Source organism: Piliocolobus tephrosceles, chromosome 19 (genome assembly GCF_002776525.5).
Source record: "Piliocolobus tephrosceles isolate RC106 chromosome 19, ASM277652v3, whole genome shotgun sequence".
Classification (NCBI taxonomy): Eukaryota; Metazoa; Chordata; class Mammalia; order Primates; family Cercopithecidae; genus Piliocolobus; species Piliocolobus tephrosceles.
The window spans coordinates 40,723,483-40,744,751 of NC_045452.1; the positions used below are offsets into that span (position 1 = coordinate 40,723,483).

Below are 21,269 nucleotides of genomic sequence, written 5' to 3' on the forward strand. Positions count from 1 at the left end.
CACACACGAGCCCACACGCATGCACACACACGCGTGCACACGCATACACACGCACACATGCACACTCACGTACACACTTCTGAATGTTCCAAACCTGAGTGTGTGGTTGGAAATTTTACATTATTGACATGCTTATTGTATCTGCAATTTTCATGTATAATAAGGTTGAAAAGTTCTAATCTAGATAAGATAGAAGATATAAATTTTACTTTAATAGACTTGAATTATTTTTAACAAAGATATAGTTTATCACTTTTAGAAGAGGCAAGTAGACAAAAAGGAAGGATAGAAATGACTAATAGTATCATATTAACATTCCAAAAAACTTTCAATGAAGAATCACTCCTTATGGTTGTTACTGTTACTCTTTAGGTGTTGGCCGTGAACGTGGAGATGTGCTAACCAAGTGGCTAACAAAGAGGAAGGCACAGTCTCCATTCACTAAAAGTTGCAAAATGCTGACCAAAATGCAATAGGTCTCTGGCTTTAGCAGCTTATAGCATTTTGAAAGATTTCTCTTTTTCTGTTATTTATTTATTTATTTATTTATTTATTTATTTATTTATTTATTTATTTATTTATTTTTATTTAGAGATGGAGTCTCGCTCTGTTGCCCAGGCTGGAGTGCAGTGGCGTGGTCTCGGCTCACTGCAACCTCTGCCTCCTGGGTTCAGGCGATTCTCCTGCCTCAGCTTCCTGAGTAGCTGGGATCTCAGGTCAGCTAATTTTTGTAGTTTTAGTAGAGACAAAGTTTCACCATGTTGGCAAGGCTGGTCTCAAACTCCTGACCTCAGGTGATCCACCCACCTCAGCCTCCCAAAGTGCTGGGAATAGAGGCGTGAGCCACCGTGCCCGGCCTCTTTTTCTGTTTTAATTCCCTAAAATAGGTGCGAAAGTGTTGAGCTTTTCAAATGCCTCTGCTTCTATTTTTTAAAATAACTCACTTTCAGCATAGATCCTTGCGATAATCAGCAATCTTAGAGATAAAGAGTAGCCACATTCATCTTTTCACTGTATCTCTTCACTTTCTTCATTATTAATTCATTCATTAAACTCTTACTGTGTTCCCTTCACTATGAATAAAAGCTCTAATGAGATTTAAAATCACCTTTTCTTGCCTACCAAACACGTGTGGCTGAAGCTACATGATTTGTGTCTGACTCAGACCCCCAAGCTAGGACCCTTCTATTCCATTAGAAAGCATTCATTGAGTTCCCATTACTCTTTTTTTATTTTATTTTATTTTATTTTTTATTATACTTTAAGTTCTAGGGTACATGTGCATAACGTGCAGGTTTGTTACATATGTATACTTGTGCCATGTTGGTGTGCTGCACCCATCAACTCGTCAGCACCCATTAATTCATCATTTATATCAGGTATAACTCCCCAATGCAATCCCCCCCCCCCTCCCCCCTCCCCATGATAGGCCCCAGTGTTACTCTTAATCACCGAGGAGATGACCAAAGGCCGTCAGAGGTAGCTAAGAGCCACCCATGTGGGCTAAGTAGTTTTTGACAGAAGAGTGTGTGATTGAGCCCAAATGAGTGACTCAGACCAGTGTTTCAGAACATGTGAGGAATGAAGATTGGTATAACAGGACGAATCAAGAAAAGCTTCATTGATACCCATGATGATGTGAATCCGAAAGCCCTTTGCAGCCTCTGCCGTTTTCCTCTGCCACATCCCCAACTCACACGCTGCATTTTCACCACCTGGTGTTCTTGTCCCGGCGGTTCCCTCTCTGGAATGCTCTTCCTCATTCTTCCAGACAGCTTCGAAATCTGCCCTGTCAGGGGAGCCATGCTTGATCCTCTGGCAAATTAATCACTCCTCTTATGACATCTTACCAATTCTTTTGTTACCACACTTCATTTTGTTTCGTATTGTACTCTCAAATGCACGCGTGTACTTACTTAAATATGAATATTCTGCAAAGGATTTGAGATGCCTTGTGAACTAAACTAGTGATGGACTTGTGCCCAAACAACTTATCAAATAGGAAGTAGGAATCAGTGCTGAGGCAGTTAAAAATACAAACGAGAAACCAAGAGCATGTGAGGGAAAAATGCAGCCATTTTGACCACAAGCTTGCCTAAGACACCATACTTAAATTTCCGGTATGGCTTTGAGCTTCCCGGCAGCCAAAATAAAAAGAGTTATTTGTGGAAATAATTTTTCCTTTCAAACAAGAAGTTTCACAGGGAAGGCAATGTTTATCTCAGTGTAGAATCCTGAAAGAAGGACCCCTTGGGGCCGCTGGGGCGGTAGACACCCGACCATCGACCATCTTCCTGCCACAGTTGCAGCACTGCATTTCAACAGCCTATTTCTTGTGACATCTTCTATGAGCGCTGAGTTACATTAGAGAAGAGCTCAGCAGAGGTGGAGGACAGCCGCCCAGCATGAGTCTTCGGCAGTCTGGTTTCATGTAAAGAAGGGATCTTGAGTTCTCAGAGTGGTAGAGGGCTGCATAGTTCTCACATGATCCTCCTTAAATATTGACATTCCCAAGCCAATGACTAACAAGTAATAGCGCATACCCTCCAACCAAACCCTGATGGCTGATATATTATGTTTTCAATCCTCGTTGCATGAATTATTAATAAGCCTGTCTGTTCTATTGGATTGTAAGTTTAGCGAGGTGGTGATCATGCCTTTCATGTTCTCAGTCACCAGACGACACAGCCAGCACTTGGATTCTGTGTGGAGGAGAGTAAATGTGATTTATCGAGTTAACGGTAATCTAGATCTAACTAGCGGGAATCGCAGACTCGCAGGGAATGCAGGATTCTTCGTGGTCCAAGTTCAGTCTTCCTTTAAACATGAGAAAATCAAGACTGAGAGAGGTGAAATGACTGTCCCAGGGACATTTGCACAACTGGATGAGACCAGAGCCTAATCTCAGGCCTAATAAGAACCTGTTGGTGAAACGACTTGTGTCTTCATCTTTCTTTGTGACATCCCTGAACACACCCGAGGATCTCTTCCACTCTGTCGATATGATGGGACATACTTCTTTAATCTTCTGTTTAAATTCCTGCTATGCTCGAACAACTAAATAACAAAACCCACTAAAATAGAAATGCTAACTTCGAAGTTTATTGTATGTATTTTAAAGTTATCAGCTGAATAGTGGTTGAGGAAACCACCATTGGGTTAAATGTGAGGGTGAAAGCAAATCACTTTTTTAAAAAGCAGTGACAGCTACTATCTATTGCTACGCACTCTTGTCAAGCACTTGGACATGCACTTTGTAAAAAAGGTATTATCTCATTTAAATCATGCGACCACCCTATGATGTAGGTACTCATTATCATTCTCACTTTACAGTAAAGAAATTAAAACTAGGAACGCTAAGAGAGTTGCCAAAGATGTCACAACCAATCATTTGAAGAGCCAGGTTTCGAACCCAGTTCTTTCTAGTTCCAGAGTCTGGATTCTTCTTCCTAATAAGCTGTGCTGACAGAAATACCCAGGGGAGAACATAGGAATGGGATGAGAGAATATGTTTGTTAAATTGTTGTAGACATTCTGCAACAGCCTTTTCAAATAAGACTTAAGTAAATAAAGGAGGTGGAGAGGGAATTTTGCAAAATAATCTACTGTGTTGCCCAGGGCTGATTTTTACACTTCTAAAGTGCTAATGATGTTACCTGTTTTTCTTGAAAGTCAGAGAGAAGAATGGAATTGAAGACAGCTTAGATTTAGCATGAGCAGCTGGGTAGGTGTTAATGAATATACAAAAAACGTTTAAAATAGGTGATTTCAGTTTGGTTCATCCTGTGTTTAAGATGCTTCTGGGACACCTGCCAGGCAGTGTGCTGGGCCGAGAGCTCAGGATGGAAAGTCCTTTATCAGGAGTCACAGCATTTGAGTTCTAAGCTCTGCCATGTACTAACTGTGGGATCTAGGAAGTTACTTAATCTCGCTGTTTCTCAGGTTTTTCATCAACAAAATATGGATGATGATAATTCCTACTTCATGTGGTGCTGTATGGATTAAATATAACGATATGTGTGACATGCTTAAATAGTACCTGGGATAAAAAGTGCAGCTCTTCTGTTTATATTTGGGTCTGGCATCTGCGAGAGCACCCTGGGGACTCAAGATACAGACTGGCAGACACAGCTGCCTGTTACAGATTAAACTGTGCCTCCCTCACAAGATATGCTGAAGTCCTAACCCCCAGTTCCTTAGAATGTGACCTTATTTAGAAATAGAGGTTTTGCAGATTTAATCAAGTTAAGATGAGGTCATTAGGGTAAGCCTAATAAAATGACCAGTGCCCTTACACAAAGGAGAAATTTGGATATAGACACACAAAGAGGGAAGATGATATGGAAACACAGAGGGAGAACTCCATGTGAAGACAGGCAGAGGTTGAACTGATACCACTGCAAGCAATGGAACATTTAATTGCTGGACAGCACCAGAAGCTAGAAGAGGCAAGGACAGATTTTATCCACTGTCTTGGACGGAGCAGGGCCTTGCTGATACCTTGATTTCAGACTTTGATCTTCCAGAACTATGAGACGATGAATTTCTGTGGTTTCTAAGCCACCCATTTTGTGGTACTTGATTACAGCACCCTAGGAAAATAATGCAGCATGCATGTTGTAGTTCAAACATGAGAACAAATAAGAATGTCCAAAGATATCTATGGAGAGAGGTGAGGGGTAGACCAAGGATGAAACTCTGGGGATAGCAACATTTAAAGACAAGACAAAGAAAGAAAACCCAGGCAGGGAGAAACCTTTAAGTGGATCAAGCCATTCCATTTCTAAAACATGATGAGCATACGCAATGTTGTCATGGAATAACTAACGGGAGGCAACAACAATAAAAGAAAACAAAGAACAATAAAGATCACTATCCAAAACCAAGATGATTAGTTGAGAATGGTTTCATCCAGAGGAATAAATCAGGGTGTCAGAATGGACAAAGCTGTGTTTAGAGCCTCACAAAAATAATTTAGTCATGTATTTTAAAATAAGATACACAGAATTGTAGATTCTCAAACAAGTTGAGGACAGGCACTCTTACCGTTTTTGAATCTTTCACAGAGGATTATACAATCTGTATCGGTAATTTTTGACAACTGATTAATGAATAAATGAAGTAAAACATAACATGAGTTAGGATGATGGCTGCATTAAAAATGAAAACTATTCAAAGTAAATAGGTAAAAAGTATGCAGAGAAGGCTCTTGGTTCTAGTAAAATAGAGAGGTTACTATAAAAGGACCTGAAAAACATTCCTTTTGCAAAACACCTGGAATGGCTGCATAGAGTTTAATATCCTTTTAAAGGCACAGCTGAACTGGGAAGAAAGTCAGTGAACTCCTTAGGGACTAAAATAAGGAAAAAAGTGAGAATAGAGCAGAGCAGCACATTCTTATGTTGACACCTGGTTGTCCTATGTTGTTATAATGCAGAGATTTGGGTTTTAAAGGTCAACTAGGGGCAAGGAATGAAATCTTGGGCTTGCACAAAGCAGGGAGTCGGAACTGAGCCTGTCATTACCCGAGTCCCCACCCCGTACACACACCAGTGTGTGCCAGGAACTCTCAGGCTGAGAAATTAATACAGAAAAATGGTCATGGGCTAGTGATCATCTGGGAAACCTGGCAGAAGTAAATACGAAATCTTCATGGAGAGACATGTCTTCAACCTATGCTGTACAGATTCCTGCAGATAGAGACCTGCTAAAGATGACTCTGCCACCCACGAGTTACAAAAAAACAGCTGAAGAAAGAATCTCTCCCGACCAAGATTTAACAGAAACAACGAACGTGATTAAACCCTCAAGAAGGTTAAATAATTAAAGTATTGGATAAAGAGTATAAAATAAATAGATTTTTTAAATATTAAGGAAGAACATAAAAGAAGGAGTCAAAAAGAGAGTTTGTTGCTAATTGAACCTCACTTCAGAAAATAACAAAAGATTTAATTTTAAGAATGGATCCTAGAAGAAGGGAGTGAGATACAGGAAGGAAATCAGAGCAATGAAATTGATTAAGGTGAGGGTAGATCTAGAAAGAAATGGCTGTAAAATGACAACCACAGCCTCCTAAATAGGGAGTAGAAAATTCAGTGGGATAAAAATATGAGCGAACATTGTCATGTAAAATCAGAGATGGATGATTCAGGTATAAGCGTTCTAAATTACTTGCATTATTTAGGAAAAGTATAAATTCGATGATTAAACTTGGATTTTGTTTAAAGATTAACAAGAGAACTAGAATGTCAAAGAGCCAAACCAATACAAACAAAGAAAACAGGTGAATGAAGTGAAGTAGATCAATCTGATTAGACATTTGCAAAGGAGAAATAAAGAATGGACAAAGAAAGTTTAACCTAAAACACAAAGTAAGATGCTAAAAATCAGATAGATCGGTAATAATAAGTGTAGATATACCACATTTGCCATTGAAGACAGAGAGTGCTAGACTAGACTAAAAAATATTCCACAATCAGTTATGGGTTGTTTGCAAGAACATCTTGCACAAACAAAGATGGAGAGCTGACAGAATAAGATATGCTAGTCAAAATCAAATTTTAAAAAAGCTGACAAAAATAGAAATAGAAAGCAGACAAAATATACTTTCAGGCAGAAAGCATGAATGGATATAAATGAGGGTCATTACATAATGAAAAAAGGTGAAATTCATGAAAAATATATAATAATGATAAACTTATATGTACCTAATAACATAGCCTTGAAATATGTAATGAACTGCAAAAAGGAATAATCATATCCACTTAGAGATTTTAATTTGCATTTCTCAGTAATTGATGGATCAGTGACATTAAAATTAAATATACATTACCAAGGGTTTTTTTCTAGAACTCTGTACTGCCAAATTAGAGAATATGCATTTCTTAAGCAATCAAGGAACATTTATAAAAATTGACCATGCACTAGGCCACTAAAAGAGTAACAAACCAGAACTTTTTAAAGTTATTTTCAGCTGGGCACGGCGGCTTATGCCTGTAATCCCAGCACTTTGGGAGGCCGAGATGGGTGGATCACCTGAGGTCAGGAGTTTGAGGCCAGCCTGGACAACATGGTGAAACCCTGTGTCTATTAAAAATACAAAAATTAGCCGGGGATGGTGGGGGGTGCCTGTAATCCCAGCTACTTGGGAGGCTGAGGCAGGAGAATCACTTGAACCTGGGAGGCAGAGGTTGCAGTGAGCCCAGATCATGCCACTGTACTCTAGCCTGGGTGACAGAGTGAGACTCCACCTCAAAAAAATAAAATAAAATAAAAAGTTAATTTCATATAGACTCTGTTCACTGGCCAATGTGCAATAAAATTAGAAATCAACACCAAAACAATAAATGAACTCTCTATATAAGTTAGAAATTTAAATTTAAAAGGCTCAGAAACAGCCTTGAGGTAGGCTCTTTATTTGAGATCAAATTTCCATTTGTGATGGAATGAATCGTTGCTCAGATTTAAGCCAGTTCTCTCTATTGGGCCTGCTTTGTAAATGTAACTTCTGTCCTCCTGAGGATGCAAGATGTTAAATCTTATTTTTGCAGGCTTATGAGTGTCTTGGACAGCAGATTGGCTGACTTGCCCAGGGCCTGGATTTATAAACAAACACCTCACTAGGCTTGTGATATGGCTTAGAGGTACATTTTAGTTTTTATTTTTTGATGTTTTTTCATAACCAAGAGTAATTTTTTTCTTTTGGGGAGCCAATATTTTTCATTGATATTATTTAAGAAAAATAACATTCAGGACTTTCATTATCGCCAGTTTGGCTTTTATTTAATCTTACTTTTATTCATTTCTCTAGAGGGGCCTTTGAAATAGGATGTTTGCCTGTGTGAGGCATTTTGTTTCACAAAGGCACAGTATGTCTTTGGCAATGCAGTACCCCTTTGCCAGATTTAAATATCTACTCAATATTTTCCTGGCAACAGTGGAACTCTACTAGGTCAGAGTCCTGTTTCATGGAAATATTTTTTAAAAATGTCAGCCTTCCTCCCTCCCACTGCTTATACCCCCACTCCCGTTCCACATACAGAGCACATTGACAGTACAACTTTGAAACTCTGTGTGTAATGGTTTACTTTTATTTATGTTTTAAATTCCACTTTACTGAAGTAGATTTCATAATAACCATGTAACTTAACATACAAATAAGAGGCTTCAGAGAGCGATGGCTTCTCCTGTTTAGCCTGTGCCATGATAGTTTACCATTTTGGTGTCCATGAAATGTAGAATGAAGACACAGATGTTTACAAAACAATTGGAATGGAAGGCTGAAAATGAACAGCTTATCTTCAATGGCTTATGATTCATCTGACAGAAGCGCCTCCAAAAGTTTCTTAAAATAAAATGATAAATTGGACTTCTGTGTCTTAAGGAAGAGGCTGCCTCTGCGATAATAGATTTTGTTCTTATTCCATTTGAACAGAGTTTGCAATGCAAAATCAAGTGTGTGGATGCATTCTTGTTTTGCAGTATGTTATTGTTGGCAAAGTGCTTTCACATCCATTATCTCATTTACTTTTCTATTCCCTTAACATTTCATTTAATTACCCACAGAAAAATATAAAACAAATTCCAGAGAGTTTGACGTTTACATCTAGTAAATGGTTGAATAAGAATCCAAATGTGGGTATTTGGATACCCAATAATGTCTTTTATTTTTGTCACCAAGTTTTCTGTGATTGATGTTAAGATTTTTAAAAATTTCTCAGAAATTTTCAATTACTCTGAAATCCTAGAAATAAAAATCCAAACTTGTTAGCAAGATACTCAAGGGCCTTATTGATCTGAGCCCAGCTTTCATCCCCATCCTCATATGTTGCTGTGCTCTCTCTGAAATCCTCCACTGCAGCCACACCAAATTTCTCCCTTTTTCTTATACATGTCAGATATTTCATGCCCATGTAGGATGAGGCTGGGCTAAGTGGTTCCCCTAAACAAAAGACCTTCTCTCTACTTCTGTCAAAATCCTTGTTGTTAATCCAAGCTCACTCTCCTGCTAAGCCTTTCTCATTTTTCCTGGTTGGTGCTACCTCTCTGCACTTCCACTTCCCGCTTGGATCATGGATTCTTTTTTTTTTTTTTTTTTTTGGTGGGGGGGCGTGGGCGGACAGGGTTTTGCTTTTCTTGCCCAGGCTGCTGGAGTGCAATGGCGCAATCTCGGCTCATTGCAGCCTCTGCCTCCCGGTTTCAAGCAGTTCTCCAGCCTCAGCCTTCTGAGTAGCTGGGATTACAGGCATGCACCACCACGCCTGGCTAATTTTGTATTTTTAGTAGAGATGGGATTTCTCCATGTTGGTCAGGCTGTTCTCAAACTCCTGACCTCAGGTGATCCACCCACCTGGGCCTCCCAAAGTGCTGGGATTACAGGTGTGACCCACCACACCCAGCCTGATCATGGAGTCTTAGTTCTGCTTTGTGGTTGTGGTCATAGCTGCCTCTCTTAGTGGATTCTTAGTGTCTCTATTGGTCTTGGACACATAGTACTGGTGCATATGGCTATAGGCACAATACTTAATAACTTTCACTTGAATTAAATCTATCTAGTTCTTATCCTATTTGAGTCATTTCTCAGGTCCTGAAATTTGTCACATTGTTTTATAGAAGAGAAAAATGAGGTCCAGTTGTAAAATTAAATGACAGGTACCAAACACACTGCTACCTGGAGGCAAGAGGTGTTTCTACCCAGGGCAGAAAGTCGCACCTAAACGTAGGCAAAGGTGATGCCTTGACTGGGGCTTATGCTGTAGTCTCCTTCCCTTCCTCCTACACATGTATGGTTGGGGTCGAGAAAGAAGGAAGACAGGCCTGCTGAATCTCATAGGAACTCATGAGCCCCTTTCTTTGATTCCTGGCGTGACAGAAGCCATAAAGCTTTGCTGAGATACCATGGACTGTGCAGGAGACTAGAGAGACTACTGGGGCTCTCCATGGAGTTAAAAGGTTAGGGCCAAAACATGACAGCCTGGACCCAGTGCACTGACCTGAACTCTAAAAACCATCGTCTCTAGCTGCAGCATCATTGCCTGGCCAAAGTAGTGGAAGCGGAGTTCAGTGTGAGCAGAGACTAGGTCTTCAGTCTTGTAATCACTTCACTGCCCTTAACACTGCGGATAGCATGTGACACGGGCGTGGATGGCATGTGACACAGGCGTGGAGGCATTGGCTCAGGAAATGTAGGATGGAGGGGGAATGGCTGGGAATGACACCCATGAAGACATTGGGACCCAGGGAACAAAGGACTGTGTGCTTCATGCTGGGGAATCTGGGCTTTTCTCCTGCAAACTGTCCTCTATTGCAACACCTCCAGAGTGGGTCCAGGACAGTGGTGGGAGTGCACGGGAGAAAAGGAATGCCCTCATTCCTTCTACCAAGTGGCCATGTTTTGTTTTTACCATTGTTTGCTTAGAAATTTATAGGGCAGAGGTGTGGAGATCAACTGCTAAAAGGATATGGGAGTGTTCTGACTTCATGTAATTTTACTCTTTGGATGAAGCAATGTGTATTAACAAAATACAAAAGAAACAAACTATACTCTTGAAAGGAATTTTATAAAAATGCTTTCACAGATATAATCTATAGGTAGTATATATAGTATATATGTAAGTATATATTTTATATATATTATATATTTTATGATTTTATAAAAATATTTTTATAAAGTATTTTATTAGTTTTATTTTAATACTTTTTATAAAATGCTTTGTATGGTTTCATTTTTATTTTTTTAACTTTTTCATATTTACTTTTTTACTTTTATTTTTATACTTTTTTTGTAAAGTAAAGTATTTTATAAAAAGTACTTTCACATATATTATAGATAGGCGGTATATATAGTATATATAATATACACTATATATATATGTAAGCCCTTTGTAAAACCATGTTTTGGTTTTGAAAAATAGAGAATGCTTTTTTTAATAAATAATTTTTAACCCAAGTATTCCATGTTTATTATAGGAAAATGAGAAAATATAGTTTAGTGAAAATGAAAAATCTAAAATTCCCCATCTCCGTTCCCTCAGAGACAACAGTTCACATTTTGCTGTATCTCCCTCTGAATTTCTTTCTCCGCAGATATTTATTTATCTTTGCAAAATACAATGGTATCGTAATAATATTTTGAAACTTTAAAATGTAATCTACTTTGAACATTTTATCATATCAATAAATATGTTTCAGCAGTGTAATTTTTAGTCTCTAAATATCAAGGGAACATTCCTAAATGCATTACAAAACTAGTTCTCTTTCGCTGGACATTTAGGGTGTTTCCAAGGTTTTGCTATTATAAACAACACTACAAAGAACGTCCTTGACAATAAATAATTGCGCACATCCTCTATTATTTCCTTAGGATAAAGTTCTGGAAATGGAATGTTTAAGTCAGGGAATCTCCACATATTTAAAGACGTTTGATTGTATTGTTGTGTTGTATTGTTGTATCATATTGTTGTGTTGTTCATCAGAAAGGTTGTAGTGATTTATACTCATACTGGCAGAACTCCAGAGCAACCTTTTACCAACTCAAAGTGAGACTTGTAGAGATAAGAACAATACAGGTTGAGGACTTGGCCTCTGGGGTCTTGCACCTGATTCCCTTAAAGGAAGACTGAGTGGGCCATGGTAACCCTTGGCTTGATGAATGAAACCAATTAAGGGGCACACCAAGGGATAATAGAGAGATTAAACTTCTCCTTTCACCAGTTTAACATAAACCTAGTGGCTTTCAGACAATATGTTTATGTATCATTTTGAGAATATCCGGTTCCACCATTAAGAGAAGAAAATCTATTCCCAGAATGAACTTATTTCTAGGAAATACAGTTGTTACATTAAAAAAAAAAAAAGTCCTCTCATTTTGTTAAAAGCAAAGCAAAAAACACAAAAACAAAACAAAAAGAACAAAAAGGTGGGTTTGACTAGGATCAGAGGATGGAACTTATAGGAATGAAATAGGTAGGATGGGGGGTCTTCTCTCTGTGAGGGCTGAGCAAACCATCCTCTGCACAGAACCAAAGATAATGAGAACTTGTCCTGAGACCTCAGTATGATCCACTTTTGTAGAAAGAGGAATTCTGACATGTCATGAAAAAAGAAACATTTTATCTCTGAAAGCCAAATCCTCACCCAATGACAAAGAGTCATCTGAACTTCAATGAACTGGATGACATTAACCTTCCATATCTACATTCAGTTTTCACAGACTAACAACATGTTTCCAAGTGTTTGAATGACAAAGAAATATGTACACTTTTCTGTCATCACTGCCGTTGGAGTTTTTGTTGATATTCTCTCTGTAGCAAAACAGAGTTCCTTTTTCCTTTAGTCTTCAGGTTCTGCACACTGATGATTTGTTGTTGTTGTTGTTGTTGTTGTTGTTGTTTTGAGACAGAATCTTGCTCTGTATTTTTTTGTGTTTTTAGTAGAGACGGGGTTTCACCGTATTAGCCAGGATGGTCTCGATCTCCTGACCTAGTGATCCAACTGCCTCGACCTCCCAAAGTGCTGGGATTACAGGCATGAGCCACTGTGCCCAGCCTGCGCACTGATTTTTAAGTGAAAATATGAGTGTTTAAATATTGGTAGACATCCAATGCTAGCTGGTCAAGTTGAAGATGCATGTGCCCTGTAACTCAGAATCCTGTATCTAGGTACTCAGCCGAGGCCAGCATGTCCCCAAGTTTCATGTGAAAACGTAGATTCTGGTTCAGCAGGTCTGGGCGGGGCCTGAGCGTTAGCATTTCTAATTACCTCCCAGGTGATGCTAAGCTGCCCGGTTGGAGGACCGCACTTGGAGTAGTGAGGTCCAGGGAAGATGATCTGAACCTTGGCTGCTCATTGGAGTCATCTGGGGGAGCTCTTATCAACTGTGACGCCCAACTGCCCTCCAGCCGAATGGAAACAGGGTCTCCCCGGGGAGACCGGGCGTCACTAGTTTTTCAGTCTCCCCAGGTGATTCTAACAAGGATCCCAGGCCGTGGGCCAATGTGGACTCATTCACACGTATGCGGGGAGATGGGCAGGAGACATTCACTAAATAAATTGGGACTATTCACATGGGGGAGGCCTAAGAGCTGCTTAATGATCGAGTATATCTTTGTGTATTAACTTGGCTACATCTTGAAATTATAACATTGGTGCCAATAGCAAATCAGATATCGTTTATGTTAACTTTAAAAACACAAAACAATATATGTAGTTTAAATGGTAAAAATATTAAAATATGTATAGGAGTGATCCATGTACTAACTTCAGGATAGTGGTTACTTCTAACCACTAGCTACTAACTTCAGGATAGGTGTTTGCAGCAGGAGAATGGAATGGGAAGGGTAGATTCTACTGGACCTGCAATAATTTCTTTCATCTTTGTAGCTGAAGGAAAGTAAGGGAGGGAAGGAAGAGGAAAGGAGAGAGAGGAAGAGAACTCTGGGTGTATGACTGGCTGGCTGTTTCTCACTATTACTGTGGCTTACCTCTGTAAACCTAAAAATGTATTTCAGCAGCATACTACATGCTCCATTCTTGAGTAGCCTAAAATATTAGTGGGACCAGACAAACAAGGATCTGAAAGTATTAGCTCCAATGTGACTCCCACATCTGACTTTCATTCAAGAGGATTGGAACATCCTGGCATGCCTGACCCCCAAGGACTTGTCCAGGGAACTGAGATCAGTGCCCTTCATTTTCAGGTGGGACAGACAAAGAAAGGAGAAATAGCTGCCCACAGCAAGGTCCAGAAAGTGGAGAAATGGTGGGATTAGAACTCAGGGCTCCAGCTCTCTGCGCAGGTGTCTTTCAAGGCGTGGGGCCCAAGGGAGCAGCCACCCCGTTTACCACACTCTGAAGATCCTACCACTGAGGGTATTTACCACGGGACATCCTGGCTGGCATTTCTGTTGGAGATCACCTGCTCCTTCTCCCCGGGGCCCTGCCCTCCCTCTCCCATAGGTGGCAGTGGAGTGTGACGACGTGGCCTGCATCCTGTGGGGTATTTGTGCTTGCCATGGCCAGCTGTGGAATGCAAAAACCACTCACCAACCCCACTCCTGCAGGTGCTGGTTAATTGCAAAACCAAACACCCTGCAGGAAAAGTCTGGAACAGACAGCTCTCTGAGACGAATGCTGGCTCACAGGAGGGGCTAAAGTCTTGGTGTATCTATATTTCATTTCCGATTCTGTGGTGTTTTTCAGTATTTTGCATAAATACTGTTGTTATTTTTTGTTGTTGTTGTTATCTGTAATTAGCACCTTCCTGATATGTGTTGCTTACTCTTATTTCCATATAAATATACCAGTAGTTTTCTAAGGAAAGGAAGTTTCCTCTTATTCTTACTCATTTTCAAATGAATAAATAAAATTGGACATAAATGAGAAAAAAGAATTTTTAAAATCTGATGCCTACAGGAAACTTTAGATTGAGCAAAAAAGAGGGCATGTGATGTAAATAATCCCAAGATTCCAGAACTATTCACTTTAAAAACAATGATCTATGGATGTGAGGCAGCTTTTGTCTTTCCCCCAAGATGTTCTCCTGGGTAGCCAGCGAGGCTGGTTGGAGGCTGTGCTTGTGGAAGGCAGCTGGTCAGAAATCCCATGTGGATGGGGATCTGCCCCAAGACGCAGATACCTGGCTTCAGGAATTGACTGAATTTGTTCCCACCCCTTTCAGATCCTACGCTATGGAGTACAGACCATGTGCGGCAGTGGCTGGAGTGGGCGGTGAAAGAATATGGCCTTCCAGACGTCAACATCTTGTTATTCCAGAACATCGACGGGAAGGAACTTTGCAAGATGACCAAGGACGACTTCCAGAGGCTCACCCCCAGCTACAACGCCGACATCCTTCTCTCACATCTCCACTACCTCAGAGAGAGTAAGCTGCCCCCTTCCTCCAAGGATAGATGGCTGTGGCTATGGTTCTTACGACCTGAGCTTCAGAGGGTTCAAACAGGTGTGTCGACAGCATCCTCCTGCCCTCGTCCAGTTCCCATTTGGGACCTGAGGGAACCACACGCTTGGTATGCAATGACTTAGGGTAACAACACCCTGGCCACATCGGCTGGTGAGAAGTAGTCAGCACTCTCAGGAGAAGCCAATATTCACTTGCACACTCAGCTGCCTCCTCCAGGGTCCTGCGACCAAGAAGATGGAATGTCAAAGGGAAAGGAAGCATTAACTGGTCACACGTTAGTCTCCATGATACCCCAAATTGAAATAGAACCATTAAGGAAAGGCTTCTCTTCAGTAGGAATTAGGGGGATTATTCTCCCTAAAGCTACACAAAGCCCCACTTTATATTCTAACTTGAACACAGAACAAGGGAAGTTTTCATTTTGTGTCATGTGATTGGGCTTAACCTGACAGAAAGGGATGGCATGTTGGCATGAATCCAGAATGTTTGCTGCATGCTTTAATTCCTACAGCGTCCAGCATGATGAGAAGGAAGTAGTGTGACTGTGAGGTGGAGTAAATTCTCCTCCATTGCTTTGCCTGGCATCCCAACCACTTCTTCCCTGAATTAAAGACGGGCCCCCATGTCGGTTTTAACATGCTAACAAGTAGCAGATTGATGGAAATAGTTATAAGCCGCCCATGATGTTAGGGTGGGAGTGGGAGAATGGTTTTCTTTCTTTCTTTCTTTTTTCTTTTTTTTTGTAAGAAAGGTAATTCTCTCTTTTTTTTTTTTTTTCATTTTGATGTCACTTTTTGTTTTGTTTTGTAGCTCCTCTTCCACATTTGACTTCAGATGATGTTGATAAAGCCTTACAAAACTCTCCACGGTTAATGCATGCTAGAAACACAGGTAATGCTGGCCCCGCCCCTGCCTCCCAGCAAGAGCGTAGGGTCTTACGTACAGGTTGCATGCTTCCATGGGAAACCGGTCAGCGTGTGTCAGGAAGACAGAATGCAGGTAGATGATTCAGGATGCTTTCCAATACTTAGGAGGTACCACAGCCTAAAGGAAGGTGAAGCCCTTTGGTTTGCTGAGCGCTTCCCACGCACCCCAGTTTGATTATCAAAGGGTCCTTTTTTTAACCAGGATATATGCAGAATTTGCCTTTAGCCATAACTTTAGCTCACATTTGCCAGATTACAATCTTCTTCTGTTAGTCCCAATATATTTGCTGTGCTGACTCTGTAGACACTAAAAGCATGTTCGATATAAAAGGGCCCTTAGCAGCCTCCTTTACTTTCTTCCATTTTTATTCTTAAAGAAATATTTGCTAGGATAAGTTGGAATTTTCTTTTTCCTTTCCAATAAACTTTTAGGCTATTTGATTTGTTTTCCTACAGACTGTGTGTTTGCAAAAGGCAGGAGGGAATTTCTGTAACATTGTGAGAGTTTTGTTCAGAGGGAACCTCTGCTCTGATTTTGGAGAATATGAAATTAGTCACTAACCAAATGCCTGTTTTCTATCTCTAACCATTGACTGTACATTTGACTTATTTATGTATTTATTTTGCCTGAGCCTAAGTAGGGTTTAACACCATGCCTCATCCTGGCTAACCTTCCTCCCTCGCCTCCCAATCACAGCAGAGGCTGGGTTTTCTGTAGATGAATGTGTTCCTGGTTCACATCCATCTGTTCCTTCCTGATGGAGACAGTTCCAGAAGCATGGCCACCGGCTGCTCACCCCACTCTGTTAGCTGCAGGGACCCTCTACAATCACCCGGACTAGGGATGGAGACAGGAAGAGCCAGGAAACCTTGCAAGTCAGCCAGTTAACTCAGGGTCAGCCCTCACATAGAAGAAATACAGCCATTTTCCCAATATTTGCCATTTTATTTTAAAATATCAAATGTGATTGAGTCCCAGTTTGAGTATTACAGTGAAATTGCTCAATTATCATGGTAAATGAGCAATTTCATCTTCAAAACATTGTCTTTTTAAGACAATGTTTCTATATTCAAAACACTGTCTTTTTAATCTGAAGTTTTAAAACACCTGCTTTGAGTTGGTACTATACTTTTTCAATAATTTTGGTTGTACACATCAGCCTATTCATGACCTTGTGACCAGAAATAACAAATAACTTAGAGGAAGTTACTTCCCCTTCTTAGGAAACACCTTTGAGCTATGCGCAATTTCTTATATTTTCACATTTATTTAGGAATTCTTTAACCATGGAGTGAAAGTTTCAAAAAAAGCTCCAAATTTATTAGTTTGGCTATTGTTAAACACAGAAGCAACCAATGAACAGGACAACAAATTCCAAATGGACTGAACTCTGAAAAGGGAATTTTCTCAGCTAACAACATGAGTTTTGGTCAAAAGAGAGAAAGGGAAAACGCATTTGACTAGAGATGTGGATTAATTATTAATAAAATCCATATACTCTTTGGCTAAATACTTATAATTGCTTGGTGCTACTTTCCAAGAGCTATGTAAAATATATTAAGGGTTTTTATACACTATATACAAATATATTATGGGTTTTTATTGAAAAATAAAACATGCACCATATAGTTTTTTAATAAAATGAGATTGCTCAGTGGGAGGTGGGATTGAGGGGGACACAGATGGGGCTTCATCAAGAAGCTATAAAATCAAAACACAAAACGCTTTATAGCAAATGGGGCACAGGAGTGCACCAAGGCTCCAAGTTTCACTTCCACCTTGAGAATCTGACACGTGCACCTGTCCATTTCTCCGGAGCTCTGTTAAGGCAGGTTTGAGGAGGTCTCTTCCCTTTGTTGTCACAGGGAAAAGTAGATTTGGCGCTGATGTTGAGATCGACAACCACAACAAAAGACCTTCACATGTTTGTCTTTCCTTTTGTCTGCAGGGGGTGCAGCTTTTATTTTCCCAAATACTTCAGTATATCCTGAAGCTACGCAAAGAATTACAACTAGGCCAGGTACGAAAACACCCCTGTGTGATCTCTTCATTGAGAGACATCCCAGATGTCCTGCTGAGATCCATGCCCTAAGACACGCGATACAGAGAGAGCTGATCCCGGAGCTGAAGCCAGTCCCAGACAGTCTTATTCTGCCTCTGTTTATTTGGAGACTAAACCCACTTAAACCATTTCATTCGAAGACCACACTAAAGGAATTAAGAGCAGATTAGCCCTTTAACTAGCTCTTCAGAAAGACAGATGGGCAAAGAAAGCACCCGGGATGCCTGGCAGTTAGGAATAGGCCCACTTTTGAACTAGCGGAAGGATCCATCCCTCCTCGGGGGAAGAGCACAAAACAAGGACACTCCCCAGATTCACAGGGACCGATTCTCAGTATGTCACAAGAAGCCAGTCTTGCAGAGCAGAAGCATGCAATCAGTAGTATTTACCTCTGAATCTTACTGCCTGTCTTCCAGGTGATTTAATTAGGTAATTAATTTACATGCCATTCATGCAAAAATAAACATCTATCAAGTGCCCATTAGTGCCAAGCGTGATGTTAGACTCTGGGAATATAAAGACGAATCAGGCTGCAGTAAGCTTCCTGTCTTCAGAACGTTCACTTCTTCATTCAGCTTGGCTTGTTCATTTGCTGAGTGCCTCCTCTGGGCCAGCCACGGATGGTAGGACGGTGAACAAGCCGAAATGGTTTGCCTCCCGTTCTAGATGTTTCCGTAGAGTGACCTAGAGCCAGAGAGACAGATATGTACACATAAATGTTTCCCCTAATGTGATAGGTGCTACGGTGGAGGCACTACATCTAGCAATACAAGCTGTAGGAGCAGGATCGGGGAGGAACTCAACCCCCCACGAAAGGCATAAAGATGCTTTCCAGAGGAATGGCCACATGGCAAAGGGGAATTAGATGTTTACCAGGCGAATAATGAGCAGGGGGAGAGGGCATTTCACAGAAGGGTATAGCTTGCCCTAAGCATCTGTCACCTCCCTGGGACTTAGAGCAGCCCCATAAGCTAGATATCATTGTACCAGCCTCACGGTTGATGACATCGTGTTCACGGTGGTGGGATGGTTTATCCGTCTTCCTACACGCTTCCAGAATTCATAGGAAACTCAGGCGATTCCTCTTTCACCTCTATCACATAACCGAAATACACAAGTCTCAGTCTGAACTGGTTCAAGATCTAGGCTTGGCAACTACTCTTCCTTTCTAATGAGAAAGACTGGGGGCCCAGGGAGCTAAAGAGAATGAATGAGGAAGCTTCTCAGGCTGTTCAAATCCTGACACTGCCCTGGTTACTGCCTAGTGACTTCAGGCTGGCAATTTTCTCTGCTCTAATGTCAGAGAAAAAGTTTGCTGTCTCGCTCCTGGGCAGCATGATAGAAAGGCTTAGCTAAGAGGTACTAAGAGGTAGTAAGTCACCTCTGTCATGTAAGAGATTTCACAGGCCATCGAAACATGGGCAGGACCCAGTGCCTAGAGTCTACAAGACTGGTACTAAAGAAATCCACCCTGTGTATTGCAAGTGGAAAATAGAAATTCACGTCTGACTCACGCTCTACAGATTTTGTAATTCTGTGAGCATTTAAAAAATATTTCCATATATACTTAAAAAAAAAAAACTATTTCCAAAACATTTGGCTGGGGTTTTAAATTTTCTTTTTACTTTTTAATTTTGTTTTTGTTTGTTTATGTTAAGACATCTCATAGGTGCCTCTGACTGACTTGCAAAGCCAGGGCTTGTGAGCTAGCGTTACAAACTGTGTTAAAAATCATAGCACTGGCCAAATCCATGGGCACAACCTGTCCATCAGACAAGCCAGCTGACTGATGCTACCTGGTTAAGATAGTGGGTCGTGGAGCTGCTTTGTTTTCACATTTTAGGACATGGTGGATTTGGAAGGTATGACCCATCCAGGTGGATGGAGAAGAGGGTGGCTGTGAGGATGTTCGTTGGGACTCCCTCTCTGCCCAGCCCAGGGAAGGCAAGGGTGGCAAACTTAGACACCTCCCATGCCGCCCTGATGGTGCTCTGCCATGGGCCCATGATTTGAGCGTGATCTGGGAGACAGCACACTTCCACAGCTCCACTACTAGTCAAGTATGTTTTCGAAACTCAGTTTGTACCTGAAATAACCTGTTTTGACCACTGCCTACTGTGATTATGAGAACCAATACAAATATTGGTATCTGACCTGTAAAGAATTTAAAGCAGACTGAACAAGCCAGAGGACTGTTTACTGTAGGCTCTATTCAGGGGCTTGACCTTGTGTATAAGAACTAGTTATACACCTTGGGTCATCCATTGCTAAGCGATCAACCTTAAAGGACTGGTCCTGTGGAGATAAAAGCTGTGAACCTGCAACTGGAGAATGAACGTTTTGATGGCTGAGAGGGAAAAGCTTTTGCCTCACTAACTTTCAGAGCTGCGCGACTCCCAGAGGGAGGTCACTGGGAATCTGACGATATCGCTGTGGTCAGTGGATACCTGACTACTTTCAGAAAGGTGATTGTTGACTGTTTCTTTCAAGATCCTTAGGGATACAGACCCCAAATCCCTCTCTCCTCCACTCTTGGTTTGCTGTGCCATGATCTTCATTTCCACACCCTTTGTCTAATCCCACGTCCGAGGGAACCGAACACCGGTCAGCGTTTTTATGCTGACCATGAAGCAAGCCAGGCTCCTAGGTAGCAACTCTACTTAGACCAGAATCTGTCTCTTCTCTGCATGGTGGCCATTTCATTATAGAGTCCCTGATAGAGGAGACAGTGGTGTTCAGGGTTTACTGGTTAAATTAGACGGCATTCCACACCCTTTCTACAGAGACTCCTTCTCTACATGTGTGTTGTCCTGCTGCATCCTCCTTCCCAGCTCTTCCTCACCACCCTTCCCTCCTTCCCTTCCCGCTGTGAGTAGCCCATCCCTGGGTTACTGCCCCAGTCTCCCTTCCCTTCCCTTCTTTTTTTCTTTTCTTTTCTTTTTTTGACAGAGTCTCACTCTGTCACCAAGCTGTAGTGCAGTGGCACAATCTCGGCTCACCGCAGCCTCTGCGTCCTGGATTCAAGCAATTCTTCTGCCTCATCCTCCCAAGTAGTTGAGGCTACAGGCACATGCCACCAGACCCAGCTAATTTTTGTATTTTTAGTAGAGACGGGTTTCACCGTGTTGGCCAGGATGGTCTTGATCTCTTGACCTCGTGATCCAACCGCCTCTGCCTCCCAAAGTGCTCGGATTACAGACGTGAGCCACCATGCCCAGCCCCAAATCTACCTTTTATTCTGTTCATGGCCCACCTTCCCAAATGAATCACTTATTCCAAAGCCCCCTGACTGCTTCCCTGTCAGGTCAGTCTCACCGCTGCTGTGTCAGTTCATTCTCCCTGCACAATTGGCCAAGGCTG

The 21,269-nt window shown here is 41.2% G+C and overlaps 1 protein-coding gene across 8 annotated transcripts in view; it reads left to right on the forward strand.

Moving 5' to 3' along the window:
* The window catches only part of ERG (ETS transcription factor ERG), a 280,942-nt gene that overhangs the window by 242,286 nt on the left and 17,387 nt on the right, over positions 1–21,269 (forward strand). For 5 of the 8 annotated variants that reach the window (XM_023191587.1, XM_023191595.1, XM_023191618.1 and 2 more), the window contains 3 exons: positions 14,678–14,881; positions 15,731–15,811; positions 17,796–17,867. In XM_023191587.1, coding sequence (XP_023047355.1) covers positions 14,678–14,881; positions 15,731–15,811; positions 17,796–17,867 — 357 coding nt within the window. The remainder of the gene's footprint in view (positions 1–14,677; positions 14,882–15,730; positions 15,812–17,795; positions 17,868–21,269) is intronic. The other 3 variants (XM_023191601.1, XM_023191626.1, XM_023191609.2) reach the window with 1 other exon arrangement.